Source organism: Oncorhynchus tshawytscha, linkage group LG33, assembly GCF_018296145.1.
Source record: "Oncorhynchus tshawytscha isolate Ot180627B linkage group LG33, Otsh_v2.0, whole genome shotgun sequence".
NCBI lineage: Eukaryota > Metazoa > Chordata > Actinopteri > Salmoniformes > Salmonidae > Oncorhynchus > Oncorhynchus tshawytscha.
The window spans coordinates 23407395-23424561 of NC_056461.1; the positions used below are offsets into that span (position 1 = coordinate 23407395).

General features: G+C 44.7%; 1 protein-coding gene across 3 annotated transcripts in view; it reads left to right on the top strand.

The window, feature by feature from the left end:
* LOC112233499 (pappalysin-1) overlaps positions 1-17167 on the top strand; it is a 126484-nt gene that overhangs the window by 4952 nt on the left and 104365 nt on the right. For all 3 annotated transcript variants that reach the window (XM_042311198.1, XM_042311199.1, XM_042311200.1), the window contains exons 2-4: positions 7682-8783; positions 15989-16134; positions 16458-16751. In XM_042311198.1, the coding sequence (XP_042167132.1) occupies positions 7682-8783; positions 15989-16134; positions 16458-16751 (1542 nt within the window). The remainder of the gene's footprint in view (positions 1-7681; positions 8784-15988; positions 16135-16457; positions 16752-17167) is intronic.

Here is a 17167-nt window from a genome sequence, read left to right on the forward strand (position 1 = left end):
CTGGTATGTGTAGGCCCCACCATGTACATATGTTGCATTGCTGGCATGTGTAGGCCCCACCATGTACGTATGTTGCATTGCTGGCATGTGTAGGCCCCACCATGTACATATGTTGCATTGCTGGCATGTGTAGGCCCCACCATGTACATATGTTGCATTGCTGGCATGTGTAGGCCCCACCATGTACATATGTTGCATTGCTGGCATGTGTAGGCCCCACCATGTACATATGTTGCATTGCTGGCATGTGTAGGCCCCACCATGTACATATGTTGCATTGCTGGCATGTGTAGGCCCCACCATGTACATATGTTGCATTGCTGGTATGTGTAGGCCCCACCATGTACATATGTTGCATTGCTGGTATGTGTAGGCCCCACCATGTACATATGTTGCATTGCTGGCATGTGTAGGCCCCACCATGTACATATGTTGCATTGCTGGCATGTGTAGGCCCCACCATGTACATATGTTGCATTGCTGGCATGTGTAGGCCCCACCATGTACGTATGTTGCATTGCTGGCATGTGTAGGCCCCACCATGTACGTATGTTGCATTGCTGGCATGTGTAGGCCCCACCATGTACGTATGTTGCATTGCTGGCATGTGTAGGCCCCACCATGTACATATGTTGCATTGCTGGTATGTGTAGGCCCCACCATGTGTACATATGTTGCATTGCTGGCATGTGTAGGCCCCACCATGTACATATGTTGCATTGCTAGCATGTGTAGGCCCCACCATGTACATATGTTGCATTGCTGGCATGTGTAGGCCCCACCATGTACGTATGTTGCATTGCTGGCATGTGTAGGCCCCACCATGTACATATGTTGCATTGCTGGCATGTGTAGGCCCCACCATGTACGTATGTTGCATTGCTGGCATGTGTAGGCCCCACCATGTACATATGTTGCATTGCTGGCATGTGTAGGCCCCACCATGTACATATGTTGCATTGCTGGCATGTGTAGGCCCCACCATGTACGTATGTTGCATTGCTGGCATGTGTAGGCCCCACCATTGCTGACGTATTTACAGAATGCAATGTATTTAGTGATGCCTGTTTGTTAGTGGTAACATTTGCTCTGAGACACAGAGAGGCATTTACGGGATGGGCACTTTCCAGGAGAACTCACTGCCTACTGACATGAGGAGATGTACCCGCTGTGGTCTGCTTACTGCTATCAAACAGGAATGCAGGGGATGTAAAACTGACCTGTATGACACACATACACACACACGTTGTCATTTGTAATGCAGATTTGGTCGATGGAATTGCAGGAGAATGACTCCAGCAGAGCAACACGATTCAGGACCTTGAACAGCGTTGACAAAATGAGCATGCGCACACAGGAAGTAGAAAGGACCGTCAAAAAAGGGATAAAAAAGGAAGCATTCTTTTTACTCAGGATCCCAGGGTAGCAATAATGGAATAGCTCAGTGTTACGACTCCACTGGCTAGCTGAATTGATTTGGGCACTCGTTCAAATACACGCAAACGCTCCACCAACACCTGTCACTGATCAGCCTTTCATTTTACAAAGGAGGACGAGTGCTGTTGCTTCAGCTTAGCCTCTTTGGGCTAACCCTCCAGTCAAAGAATCTGTAGCATTGTCTTCTCCCTATTGTGACATGTTGACATGTTGTAACAATTCGCCCCGCTTTTTAAAGTTACTCAAAGATGGTCTTTAATGAGGAAGGGGACCCTTAAATTACAGTTCAACTTGACTGAATGCTACCATGTACTTTACATCCTCATGGCAGTTCATGTCACACATTAGCATGTCATGTTCCGTGTCCTAATGTGAGATGAACTTTACTTCTGACCTTTTTGCCCTTTTATCCAGGTCATGGAGGCCTGTCTTACATCAAAGGAAGGGAAATAAATAGCAAGACAGTGGATCAGAGTTTCTCTTCCATGACCAGCTGTAAACAATAAATGCCCATGTTGGCAGACGCATCATTTGATAACAAAGCAGAGAGGCACTTAAGTGCTCTGAAGGTTTTAGATGTTAGATCATATAAAACTAATGACATATACCATCTAAGATGACATAAATACACTTTGGTTAATGAGATAGTTGAGTATTAAACTTTAATACTCACTCTAGGTTTATAGTTTTATAATACGTTAGAGGAAAGCCACAGGACACAGCAAAGGACTACATGTAGTCACTCATCTCTTGATTTCAGACTGGAGTAGGAAACTTAAGGATGAGGTGTGGGGGTTCTGTTGAGGTAATCTAAGGCTGGAAAATGCTGTCAAATTACCATGGTATTTTCCCCAAGCTGTCTGTTACTGTATAGTTTTGCCACATAAGAGATCATTTGCATTCTCTTTTTAATCATTAAACGTAATGAAAAGGTTTCAAGTTAATTACATTGTTGAAAGATGTCTCAAGTTAGTTATAGAGCAAAATGTAATTGACTTGTAATTGACTGTAATTTTTCTGGTGGTTAAAGGGTTTTCACCTGTGGGATGTCTATTGTGTTTAGAGTCAAAAGTATCCGTGGAAATTTCCAACATGTCAAATATCCAGTGTGACGCTCACTTCACTGTGTCCGTACACACAGTCCCTTTCCCCGACTTTCAGAGCCCAAACATTTCAAAAGCACACGCAAAGGCCATTGTTCCCTTTCTCCCTGCTTTTCATCAGATTTCTCTGACATTTTCTCTCTCTTTTTTCTGTATCTGAGTGTGTTTGCTTTGGGGGAAGACAAATCGCAAGTTCAAGCAAGGTTGACTTTGAACCTGACACGAATGGCTTTTAGCCGTAGCGTCAGTGTGTGTATGCAAATTCCTGTGCGTGTGCGTGTGTGTGTGTTGTGTGCCCCATCCAACCTCAGAGCAGGTTGGGTCTGGAAAAGTGTACTATATTAGATGAATTGAGGTTGGCAGAATTATGACAGCTGTTTACACTAGGAGCCTTACACACATTTCAGAACACCTTTTAGCCTTGAGTGCGCTAGCTGACAGATGGAGGGTTTTTTCCTTGCACTGTAGTGGAAACAGTAAGAACGTCACACTCAATACGACTGACCTTGACGTTGAACCCCACCATACTCTTTGAATGGCTTTGGAATTAGAATATCCCCCTGACTCTTACTGTATGTATGTACAGCTGATGAAAAACGTGAAAAATCCTTAAGAGTCTATTGAAGCACTGGTGCGTCAATCTAAGTAAGATGATAAAAAAATCCCTATCAAAATCTGCCAGTTTAAGCTAGAGATATCAGATACATATATTGCATGGGCTGCGTCTCAATCCACCGCATCTGCCTATGTTGGCCTTCTGGTGGAAGGTGGCCGAGCCACAGCAGTGTTTGTCAGACCATGAGACATCCCCAATATTGTTCTTCGAAAATGTCTGTAGCTTCCAGACGGTTTGGCCTGCATGACCAGTCTATAGAATGGGAAGTCTCTCACGAACACGATGGTGTTCTCCGTTTTGCTCTATGACTCCCACTAGTGCCCCGGGACTCGTCTGAAGGTAACCCATACAACCCATTGCTGTGTGAATACTGTGGATTGCATTGGGTTGCATTGGATTGTATTGGTCTGCATTAGACACTCCTACTTGGTTCACATTGGTTTAAAAAGACCTGAAATCGTCTCAGATATCTTTACTTCATTATGTGGATGCCAGTGTAGGCTCCTCAAAGGAGGAAGGGGAGGACCATCCTCCTCAGTGAATTTCATAAAAATGTCAATTGTAAAACATTTAAAAAAGTTATAATTTTTAGTTAAACTACACTAAATATAATCACACAACCAAATAATTGATTAAAACACACTATTTTGCAAATAAGGTCTACAGTAGCCTTAACAGCACACTGTACGGTAGCCCCCTGGTGTAGCCGGAGGACAGCTAGCTTCCATCCTCCTCTGGGTACATTGACTTCCATACAAAACCTAGGAGGCTCATGGTTCTCATCCACTTCCATAGACTTACACATTAATTATGACAACTTCCGGAGGACGTCCTCCAGCCTATCAGAGCTCTTGCAGCATGAACTGACATGTTGTCCACCCAATCAAAGGATCAGAGAATTAATCTAGTACTGAAAGCATAAGATACAGCTAGCTAGCACTGCAGTATATAAAATGTGGTGAGTAGTTGATTTAATTTCTTCCAAAAGGAAGGAGAAGCAATAGAGAAATATATAGAGAACTGGGCAAATGGAATATGAATGAGAGTCATCCAATATGCTGTTGTAAAAATAAGGCCATACTCATGAAAAAAAATTGTCCTACCTCATCTTAAACAGCACTGACTTCCACAGGGCCCCTCGCAGGATTCGGAGTACTGCTTTCCCCCCGTGTTTGAAACATATGCCCCTGCGAGCGGGGGATCCCACTTCTCCGCAAAAATGATTTGTGAGCACATGTACTGTACTTCCTCATGCTTGAGGAGCTCTGCTAGGTATTAGGCATATCAGAGTTCTCTGGTGAATGTGCATAGGCATACACACATTGTGTTCACACACGTACTGTACGCACACGTACACACACCCATGTGAAAAAAATGTGTGTTTTCGGACACGTGTGAACAAATTACGTAAACAATTCAGATGGGGCCTCCTGAGTGGCGCTGCGGTCTAAGGCGCTTGAGGCGACACTACAGATCCGGGTTTGTGTCGCAGCTGGCCACAAATTGAAGACCCATGAGGCAACACACAATTGGCCCATCAGGGTTAGGGAGGTTTTGGCCGGATGGGATGTTCTTGTCTCATCGCGCTCTAGCGACTCCTGTGGCGGGCCGGGCTTAGCATGCTGACACGGTCGCCAGTTTTATAGTGTTTCCTCCGACACATTGGTGCGGCTGGCTTCCGGGCTATGCAAGCAGTGTGTTAAGAAGCAGTGCGGGTTGGCAGGGTTGTGTTTCAGAAGGACGCATGGCTCTCGACCTTCGCCTCTCCCGAGTCCGTACGGGAGTTGCAGCGATGGGACAAGACTGTAACGACCAAATTAATATCACGAAAAGGGGTACATTTTTTTATTTTTTATAATAAAAAATTAAAAAATCTGATGGGATTTTTAATGTTCACATGAGTCAGATGTGGTTTTCGGACACATGAAATTTCACATTCATAGATTTTTTTTCAGCACTTCCAGGTACGTCTGGTCTACCATGCAGGGATAGACCAGGACCAACCCTGCTTAGCTTCAGAGACAAATCAGTAGTGGGACGTAGGGTGGTATGTTGCTGGAATTTTAACATACCAAATTTTGCAACTGGAAAAAAGGCAGCAAAGGGGGTAACAGGGTAACATAACAAAAAACAGGGAAAATGTCATTACTATAAAAACATTTTCAGATTATATACTTTTCTTATCCATTTATAATTCATTTGTTCTCACATTTGGAAGTTATTTCCTTGCAATATTTTGTTTGGCTATTTTTGCTTTTGGTTTTATGTTTTGCTTTCAATATCATTATTTTTGTTTACAATACTAAGAACTTTGTATTCGACTTCAGAAGTTTTGCTTGATATTAAAGGGTACAAAAGTAACTCACTCACAAGAGGATTGCACCATATAATTACACTATTACTCTATTAAGGGTGCTTACAGTGGCAATCCTTCATTTAAACATGAACAAATTGTCATCCCCGCCACTGTTTCAGTAAACAGCTGAGGGATGGATCTGGAGAAATTCAATCATTCTCAAATCCGTAGACTACGCTATAGATGCAATCCCCGACATCCATGACATCAAAATTATAGGTTTGACTTTTTTTAGGCTATACAATTGTTGCTTACATTTACAATTTGTTTCCAAACATTTGCGTAAAACAAGTTTGAATTTTGGGTTCTTTAACAACAGTTAAACTAAGCTCATGGCGCATTTATACAATCCATTCTTCAAGAATCAATAGGTACATATCATTAATTTATAAGTCCAAAAATGAATGTAGCAACTAAGGATTGTCCCTTTAACCTTCATACAGCAGAACTATGTCACCATTTGAATGTGATCCATTAACCTGCCCCCTAAAAATGTATTCTGTCCACTGTTACGTCTTATCACATGTGAGGAGAAGACATTATTTCAATTTGAATCTGCAATTCCACATGTGAAAGTGACATTTTCACAGTCTTTTCTTACATGTGAAACTGCAAATTTGACGTGTTTTTGTTGTTGTTGTAAGGACTCTAAACACAGAAACATTTAGCATTTAGAGATCACCTAAGAAGTGAAAGCACATTACCATGCTGAAGCTGACATGCTTTCCAAGTGCAACAGGGAAAAAGTTGTTTCGGTGCCTCTAGCATAGCATGGTTTTCACAGAAAACTACTATGTCTGGCTCCCCCGAAATGTTGAAATGGCCTCAATGCTCATAAAATCTTTCTTGTAAGAGTTTCGATGGGTCTCCCCAAGCTAAATACTGCATGCACCTTAACCCAATTTCCAGGACATTATGTCAATACTATCTTCAAATGTATCGTGTCAGTACATCTACTACATAATCTGTACCATATTGTTCATGTCTGGCCTACATCTGAAGAATGAGAGAATGTGATTACATGACACACAGATGCATTTGACATTTTGTTGGATGAACTATAAGACGTAAACTCTACAGTAGAGCGTACACATTTTACTGTTAAAAAATTCACATTAAGAATTGGCTATGGGCGACTTGAAGCAGACCTCCTAGGTTGATGTTGTTCAGGAGACAGCCTGAAAAACTAGCTCTGGGGCGGGACCAAAGCCGTGAGGCCCCTGAGACTAAACTTGAAATGTTAATAACTAAGAATACAAATGATAGTGGTGTAAAGTAACTAACTAAAAACACTTTGAAGTAATACTTAAGTGATTTTTGGGGGTATCTATACTTTACGATTTCAATATTTTACAACTTTCATTTTTACTCCACTGCATTCCTGTACTTTTTACTCCACTGCATTCCTGTACTTTTTACTCCACTGCATTCCTGTACTTTTTACTCCACTGCATTCCTGTACTTTTTACTCCTCTGCATTTTCCCTGATACCCAAAAGTACTCATTACATTTCAAATGTTCAGGTAGGACAGCAATATGGTCCAATTCACACAACTATCAATATAACGAGTTGTCATCCCTACTGACTCTAACCTGCGGACTCACTAAACACAAATACTGAGTTTGTAAATTATGTGTACGAGTGTGCCCCTGTCTGTCTGTAAATAAAAACAAGAAAATCATGCCTTCTGGTTTGCTTAATATATGACATTTAATGTATGGCATTTACTTTGTGCTTTTACTCAAGTTTGACAATTGAGTACTTTTCCACCACTACACTTAAGTACATTTAAAAACAGATACTTTTAGCTTTTTTCTAGTAGTATTTTTCTGGGTGACTTTTACTTGAGTCATTGTCTATTAAGGTATCTTTACTTTTACTCACCACTCCAGCACTGGCTGCTGTAGTGTTGAGCTCTGCTCTCTCTCAGCTGTACTAGAGGTGATCAGTGAATTATCTAACACCCTCGCTCTTTCTCGCTCTCTTACTATCTTGATTGAGTGTTGTTCTCTTTAAATTAAATGAAGGTGTATCTTTGCTGATGTAGTCAGGACCTTTCTGAAAGGCAAAGCTTCTTTCTCTCTTTTTCTCTATTTGTCTTACCATATCTCTCTCTGTCTCTCTATCTAATGTTAACTGACTGTCCCTCTCTCTCTGCTCTCTCCCAGGTCTGTACGATAAGTGTTTCTACGCCTCCAGCGACCGGGGTTGGCTGCTGGGCATCCGGGCGGTCAGCGAGCAGGGCAACCGTGACCCACGCTTCTTCTTCTCCCTAAAGACGGACCGTGCCCACAAGGTCACCTCCGTCCACTCCAACGCCCGCTACCTGCCCAACACCTGGGCCCACCTGGCAGTCACCTACGACGGCCTCTACATGAAGCTCTACGTCAACGGCGCCCAGGTGGGCGTCAGCCGTGAACAGTCGGGCAACGTCTTCAGCCATCTGACCAAGAAGTGCAAGGTGCTGATGGTGGGCGGGAACGCTCTGAACCATAACTACCGGGGGACTGTGGAGAGGGTAAGTCTGTGGAGGGAGGCACGGGGACAGAGGCAGATAATCAGGGACATGCAGGGTCATGAAAATCCTCAAGATGCTCCTCTGCTGGTGATCAGGGAGACCTTTGAACACCCTGCCCGGAAGTGGCTGACGGTGAAGGATGGGAGCTTCCCCCAGCCAGAGGAGGGTTGCAGCAGGGTGGGGCAGGCTGGAGTAGGGGTAGGAGAAGGTGGAACTGGAGGGTCTCTGGACACTACCCTGGAACCCCCGCCCTGTGGTCAAACTGTCTGCGACAACGTGGAAGTGGTGACCAACTACAACCGCACCTGGACCTTCCGGAAGTCCAAGACGGTGCGTTACCGTGTGGTCAACGTGTGGGACGACGCTCGGCGCCGGCCCACCGTCACGCCTCGTCAGATCCACCTGCAGCACCAGCAACTCAACAACGCCTTCGCCGTCTACAACATCACCTGGGAGCTGAGCGTCCACAACGTCACCAACTCCTCGCTGCGCCACCGTCTGGTCCTGGCCAACTGTGACATCAGCAAAGTGGGTGACGAGGCGTGCGACCCAGAGTGCAACCACACGCTGACGGGTTTAGATGCGGGTGACTGTATTAGGCACCGTAGCCACTGCCCTCAGTCCAAGCAGGGCAACGGGGTGTGCGACCCCGAGTGTAATTGGGACAACTTCTTCTACGACAACGGAGACTGCTGTAACCCCAATGTGACGGATGTGACCAAGACCTGCTTCAACCGCTCCTCTCCACACAGGTCAGCTCTCTGTCTTTGTCTTTCTCTTTGTCGCTGCTTGATGAGTCCTAAACAAAGATATAGCCTGGCTCCAAAGTTGGAGTCGAGGTTTCTCACAAAGCATGAAATGATGTCGAAAGGAGATTTGTATGTACTGTACATTTGATCTTCAAGTTAGGATTTGCCCGTTTTTCAGGGTCTAGTCAACAGTTTTGTGTCTGATTGTTCAATCGTAAGTACTATCAAGTACTATATATGTATGTGTACCTGACATGGCATTCTGTGCATGCTACCCTCACCAACACTGTTATTTTTCACTGCTATGATCCATTGTTGTCATACATACACACTGTCTGGAGTGACTCACATAACTGCACACATCTTCTCATTACACAGTCAGTCAGGACACTGATGTGAGGTTTTGATACACAGTCTGTCAGTTCCACTGTCTCCTGGCTGGCCTTCTGTGAGCAGAGTGTAACTCTACCCCCGGCAGTGTGTGTGGCCCAGCAGGGTGTCCTCTGAGGCCGCGAGTCCAATCTGGCTTTAAGACAGACTCAATCCGCATCCTACACTTGAGGGGGGGGGGCAAACCAACGAAACACACTGTAGTGACCCTGGGAGAGCCCAGATGGATTTTTTCTCTCTTCATTTTTCAACTTCTTTTTCTCTCCCTCGCTCTTCTCCGTCTATCCCCTGCTGCCCCAATGAAGCTAGATTGATTGGAAACAAGTGAGATTGGAAACAATTACACTCTAGAAAGACCAGAAGGGGTAATTACAGGTCAGAGGAGAGTGACCAGCATCACTTTGCTAGCAGCAATAGGGACTCATTTCAACGTAGTACTACTCTATCCAGGAAACACCCAAGAGGCATTTTTGCAGGGGAAGTATATCTCCCTTGGAAGGGGGGGGGCACACTTCTCTGCACTGTTACTGCTCTTCTCTTTAAGCCTCTGCAAGAATGTTACAGAAAAATCATAGTATTTTTTTTTTACCTCAGAAAATCATTTTGAAGTTTGATTACTGCAGGATTGAGGCGAGGAACAGTTTGATAGGGTTACTGGGAGGAGATGCGGTGGCCTCCACTGATCTAGTACCTGCCAGTATCTGCAGGATTCCTACTCTGTACCACAGAGGATGATTGAGCAGCATTGAGAAAAACAGTCTCTGGTTCACTCTGGAACTGCTTTTTGTCATGGACCTTGAGGGGCTCCAGTAGTAAAGGATTGGATTTTTCTTGGCAGGCGTGACACTCAAACACAGAGGCCGGAGACATTTTGTGGCAGTTGTAGGGGGGTCCTTGTGGTCTTGAAGTTCTCTCACTGCCTGGATAAAAAATCGACCAATGTCAGATGCTCGTAAATGTTTTTGGACGCTGCCATGCTAAAGAGAGGGGGGGGTGGAAAAAGCTCCAAATAGGGTTATTGTGGGGATTATTTGTGTCTTTCTGATGTAGCCAGAATCAAGGCACTAGGCTGTTTTCTATCATTCTCATTGCTCAGGCCTGGAAGCACTGTCTCGCTGGCACTCTCTGTATTTAAAACGGCTGCTAAACAACTTTGTGTGAGGCGACATCAGAAAGCAAAAGCAGGTGGGTTTGCCATCTCTTCCCTCCCCTCCGTTTCAGTCATCATTACAAAGTCATTCATCAACAATCAGCCTAGACGGCTTCTCTTAGAAATCAGCTATTGGCACACGCTTACAGTCCCTACCATTCAAATATCCCTGCAGGCGTATGAAAGATGGGCTGTTGAAAGGGGGGATAAGAGAGATTGAGAGAAATTAAGTAAGAGAGAGAGAGAGAGAGAGAGAATTCTTAAGTTGATAAAGAGAAGCTCCCCAAGTGCTTGCTTATTTTGGTTTGATTGTGGTATGTGGAGGACCACACTACAAACATTATTCAACATTCCTTGTTAATTGTGGAATTCTGGATGAACAGCGCGCCACATACGCAAGGGAACAATGGCTGTGAGGTCCTGCGTTTATTTTTGTAGCCCTCATGCCTGTTACCACTTAGTGTGTTTAGGAATCTGGCTAGCAGGGTACTGTGGTAGGCCGCTTGCGCTAGCTACTCTTCTCTGCAGTCCACAGACAGAGGTTCCTCTGGAAATACCAGCGATAATACTTAACACTCCCCCCTTCGCCGAAGGAAATATTTTTCATTGTTTTCACAGGCCTTTGTTGTTTTGCTGTTTTACGGTTATGCCAACATTTTTCATGGGATGACATTCTTACTTATGTCTGGTACTGTGCTTAACGGTATGTGAATTTCTGAGGTAAAACAACAGTAAGTATCCTTTGCGGAGAGTAAGAGGAAAACATGGTCTGGAGACTGACAGCTCTCTTAGAAAAATAAGCGGATGTTTGTGTTTGAAACACTAAAAAGAGACATTCGAACGCAACTCAGTTGAATTCCACATGTACAACACACAATCTCAATATGCTACATCCTATAGACGTGTCTTTCCTTCCACGTAAATGGTCCTATCTAGATTTACCGACATACCTGTTGCACAGGATCTACACAGGGTGAGAAAAGAGGCCGTCACGCCTCTGGCCCAGCTTCGTCAGGGATGAAGAACAATTTGTTCCCGCTTGGCCTCTCTGCATGTCACTGTCTCTCTCCCTGGCACAGTGGCAGGTTAATGGTCACACACACACACACACACATGCACACCGCACCGACACACACACACATGCATGCATGCACACACACACACACACACACACACACAGACACACACACACACAGACACACACACACACACACACACACACACACACACACACACACACACACACACACACACACACACACACACACACACACACACACACACACACACCCCAGCCCACTCCCCTCCTGTCTTTCTCAATGAGTGTATTCTCCTAGGACCATTGAGTTGGGTGCTTTACAATCTGTCTTCTAAACCCTAAGCCCTGCAGCTCATAAACCAGGCCCATGTTAATGGCTTCCCCCTAATGGAGTGGCTAGGGCGTAAAACTAGCTGTTAGCACTCTCCCATGAAAGCCGTAACACCCTTGTAAATGCACCTGTTGGTTGGTTGACCCCGGCCTGGACTGAGTTCACCTGCACTCTGTGTGTTCGTCCCCACATGTCATCAGCCGGTACTGGGAGGGATGCTGAGATGGGATGAGGTAGGGAGGGTGGGCCACAGAGGGGGGTGATGGACATCAATAGGGTCATTTTGGTCAGGGTGTGGGGCGGAGAGGTGTTGAGTAAAAGTTTAAGATTGGCCTTTTCCATCTACCTCAACTGAAGAGTTAGGAAAGACAGAAGTACTTTGCTATCACCACCATAGTTGATTTGATTTGGAAAAACTCCCAATCAGGAGTTGATTATAATTTACATGGTTGAGATGGTACAGAAATGTTGTACAGTGGCAGTCACATGGAAAACTGTCATGTTGAAATTTACACACAAATTTCAGAGGTGGGGGGACAACACATTTTGAAGGTGGTGCCCCCACCTCTGAAACCCAAGTTTAAGGTCATGATTGGTTGGTATGGACACACCACAACACTATTAAGAGTGTTGGTATAAACAGAAGAACTTCAAGCAATGGAAATTATATAATGTGTTTCTAGGCTCGGCCCTATATACTCAGTACTGTACTGTAACTGTGGAAATCCCAGTTGTCTAGCTCTGCTGTCCAACCTTTGAAATTTGAGTGTCAACACTTGTTGTGTCTTCCTTGGAAGGTGAAAAAACACAAAATATTGATGGAGAAAAAGAGCATGAGTGTGATAATAAAGGCAGGGATGAATGATGGCTTTAGGATCTGTGGTGTTGACCGACTCGATGACAGGAGAGCTGAGGATTTCTTGGCTGTAAGGCTGCCAACTCACCACAGCGTTTCACACTCAGCAGCCCCAGACATATGTATACGAGGCACATTTATGGGCTTATATGAATTATATATGGGTGTAAATGGATGAAGTCATAATCCTCTATTTAATATGTATCAGATATACAAGCATTAACACAGCAGTTTCAGCGCTCATCACACCCCGGACTGCCTAGGAACAGATGCCCGCTGACATCTGAATTTAGTGAAGTTACATTTTCCTTTTTTTTTCTCCTCTCGCCTCTACTCTCGGAGGGTCTTCTCGCAACGTCTCTTTCTAAAATCTAGATTCTCTTCCCAGGGCATGCATGAAAAGTGGAGTGTTCAAATGACTGGAAAATGTTTTCTCCTCGTTTGGCTCGTCCCTTATGAAAGTGCAAGATGAGGGGCTAGAAGCAAGGGATAGAGGATGAGGGGTAAGGTTTAAGGGTAAGCGATGAGGGGAGAGGAGAGGAGCGCTGAGGAGGATGAGACTGACCCTCAGGTCCTAATTTGGGTTATACCAGAGACAGGACATCCTTAGAGAAGGGACTTGAGTCCAGGGAATGGAGAGAGGGAAGGCGGATGGAAAGAGGAAGAACCGGAGGGAGGGAGAACGCAGAAGAGAGAGGGGGAGAGACAGGGAAAGTGAGAGAGCGTGTTAGAGAGGGAGAGAGACAAAGTCGATCGCATGACTGGTCCAAGACTGGCATACTCACTCCCAGGGGCGACACTGGCTAAAGTGATGTCAGACAGCCACTGCTCTCTCCCCTTTCTCAACAGCATCCCACTACATCAAGCAGTCAATTACTTTCCTACAAAGCTGATCACATATTTATACACACAGAAGAGTGCAAATCCATGCAACACGACAGACACACATGCAGCCTGGCCTGTTTTTATGCAGTCATGCTAACCCCTGCTGTTTGTGCGCCGGCCAAGGCCATAGCCTGCATCAGTCCATCCAGTCCACATCTGATGTGTGTTGTGTTGTGTTGTTGTAACGGAGCCAGTGCATTAAACCTAATTGAACTCAGATCAGATGGGTTTTGATCTACAGTAGTACTGCTTTTATCTGTTGCTGACTTACTCATCTCGCCATTAAACCCCCCTGATCCTTTTCCCCCCTCATGCACGACGGCCAAAAAGCCGGACAAATATTTTCAGAGGAAATAATGAAATTCCTGAAATGATTAGGGAGAGGTACATTATATCATGTGCTCTCTGTAGGTCTGGGCCTGGTGCTCGCCTCTGCTCTCCCATAGGCCATGGAGGACCTTTCCACTATGCCACCCCTTTATTCCAAACATACCTGGCCCAGCCCCTGTGGCAGGAAGTAAACTAACACAGCATCCTTATCCTTCCTCACCTGCTGGTCCTGGAAGAGGCAGATCAACAGCAGCAGGGGATTGTGAAACAGTTCAAGTGCTTACAGTCCTTTAATTAACAATACTGACATACTTGACCAGCCCCTGAAGAACTCTGTTTTTTTATTACATTGCTGGTAGACAGTACAGTTATTGATATGTGAAACCCACAATCAGATGTAGCTCCAGATCTTTTGTAAAAGATGTACGTTGACGTCAAAGGAAGCAGAAGGGTACAGATCGTCCTCCTATACCACACTCTAACAGCTGTGGTGTGCCATAACGACATGTACTTCCCCCATCTGCACCCCTTGGTTTGGCCCAACCTCCTATAAAGCCTTCATTATGCTGTCCCGACGCTCAACAAACCATATCCTAACATGTCACCTGCCACGATCAGTCACTCCAATGATATTTTATGACACTCCAGTGTCCTCCCCTCCTCCAGTGCTATGGATGGTAGTCCAGCCTACATTTCTATCCACTAAGGAGGATGACATGCTGTACTGTACCTCGGCCGGCTTGGCACCAATGGTTTTTACTGCAACTGTTTCCAGGCTCTTCTTTTTCTTCTTCTTCCTTTTTACGATGTCCTCATTTGTCATGTTTATTGTTCACGTTGATGGCTGCCCCGCTTCGACCCTCGTGCTCCGTTGCCCTCCTTCCCCACTCATGGATTCTCTCCCTGATTCTGAGACCTCCCCTCCTCTTCTTCGCTTTGCAAATCAAATTTTGTCACACGCTTCGTTAAACAACAGGTGTAGAGTAACAGTAAAAATGCTTACTTATGGGTCCTTCCCAACATTGCGGATAGATAAAATAAATTTAAAAAAAGATAAATAATTACACAAGGAATAAATACACAATGAGTAATGATAACTTGCCTATATACATGGGATACCAGTACAGAGTTGATGTGCAGGGGTACGAGGTAATTGAGGTAGATATGTACATATAGGTAGGGATAAAGTGACTAGGCAACAGGATACATAATAAATAGTAGCAGCAGTGCATGTGATGAGTCAAAAGAGTTAGTGCAAAAAGGGTCACTACAGATAGTCCTGGTAGGTATTGGGGAACTATTTAACTAACTATTTAGCAGTCTTGTGGCTCGGGGGGAGAAGCTGTTCAGGGTCCTGTCCAGACTTACTTTACTAGCCATATGAAGCAGCTAGGGCTCTTTCAAATGAATCCTTCAGGTAATTACATAAAATATAGCAGGTCAATTTTCTGCCATCGTCTCCCCCTGTAGATATAAATGGTTTTCTCTTTGGCTGGTCGCCTATAATGCCATGGTTTAGAACCAGATATTATAGAAGGTGTATATTTTGTGATTCCTTAAAACAAGGAACTCAAACATGGGTGAAATAAGGGTCAAAATGTGAAATGCAACTCGTTCTACTGCATGTTTGTCATTCTGATTCGTGATGATATATCAGAGAGCGATGTTTTTTTAGTTCACCTCCAGTTGCCCTTGTGTTCACAAAAACAGCTGACAACTATGAACTGAAGAAACTCACATTTGCAACGTATGACTCTCTCCATTAAGACTTCACTGATCTTGTCAATAGGATTTGCCAAGACCAAGAGCTTGGTTATTGAATAAGGGCTTTTGACATGGGCAGAGAGAAGGGGACTGACAGTTTCATGGGGTGGATTATGTGTTCTCATATGATATTCCATGTCCACCTCTTGCATAGTATTAGCCACGCACGGTAAACACATCTCAATCAGACTTGCTCAAGGTGGGCTCTAGACTATCTATCTCATTTCTGTTTCAATCTGATCAGAAGCCTGTCTCAGCTCCCGGAATGATCTAGCTACCTCTTTTCTTGAGGGTCTATTGTTGTCAGAAATGTTCAAATTCTTCTTCAGAAATAGGAAATAACTTTGCTCCAGGGCCCATTGTAAATCTAAAGTCTTTGAGAAATGAACTGGCTCTCATTCCTAGGAACTACAGTATATTGTTTAAGTATCTCTCTCTTTCTGTCTATCTCTCTGGTCTCCAGAGCCTATTTGGATGTAAAGGAGCTGAAAGAGATCCTGAATCTGGATGGCTCCACTCACCTGAATGTCTTCTTTGCCAACTCGTCTGATGAAGACCTGGCTGGAGTCGCTACTTGGCCGTGGGACAAAGAAGCATTAACACATTTGGGTAAAGACACACACACACACACGCATGCACACACACACACACACACACACACACACACACACACACACACACACACACACACACACACACACACACACACACACACCACACCCGCACACACGCACACACACACTCCTCCTGCTCAACAGCCTCACATTGTTGATTGGGAGTAATTGCAGTCTCTCTACCTCCGCTCTGACAGGGAGGAAGGTGATAATGAAGCTGTGTGGGTCGATGAATAATGCATTGTCTCAATCCCACTCCAGCTTCCAGTACTTTCTAGTGTGAATAGGTGTTTGTCTGTGTCTGCTCTCCATTTGTAGGTGGCATTGTTCTGAATCCCTCCTTCTACGGCACATTTGGTCACAACCACACCATGATTCATGAGATAGGCCACAGTCTCGGGCTGTACCACGTGTTCCGGGGGATCTCAGAGATTGAGTCCTGTAACGATGCATGTCTGGAGACTGAGCCCTCGTTGGAGACAGGAGATCTGTGTGAAGACACTAACCCCACGCCCAAGTACAAGCACTGCAGAGACCCTGAGCCTGGCAACGACACCTGCGGGCGTCGCCACTTCACAAACACACCGTACAACAACTACATGAGCTACGCAGGTGAGATTGCACTGCTCACATACAAGCACAGAAACACACACATGCACGCACACACACGCACACATACTCATGCACATACACACACATTCATAACCACACATACAAACAAGTGCACACTTTATGACACAGATAAACAGGCACACACACACACGATGTACGCATGCACAAACACGCACACACACACACACACACACGCCATACAAACATGTCCAGATCGTCACACATCACACTCTCCACTACCTTACTCAGGGTTGTCACTAGTTACCACAGCCACAAAGTCATAATTATCGCTCAACCTCGCTTATTTCTATAATTTCTCTTCTTAAAATCTGATTTTGAACCTAACCTAACCAAACTGTTAACCTTATGCCTAACCCCTAACATTAAATGAAGACAAAAAACCTATTTTTTGTTTT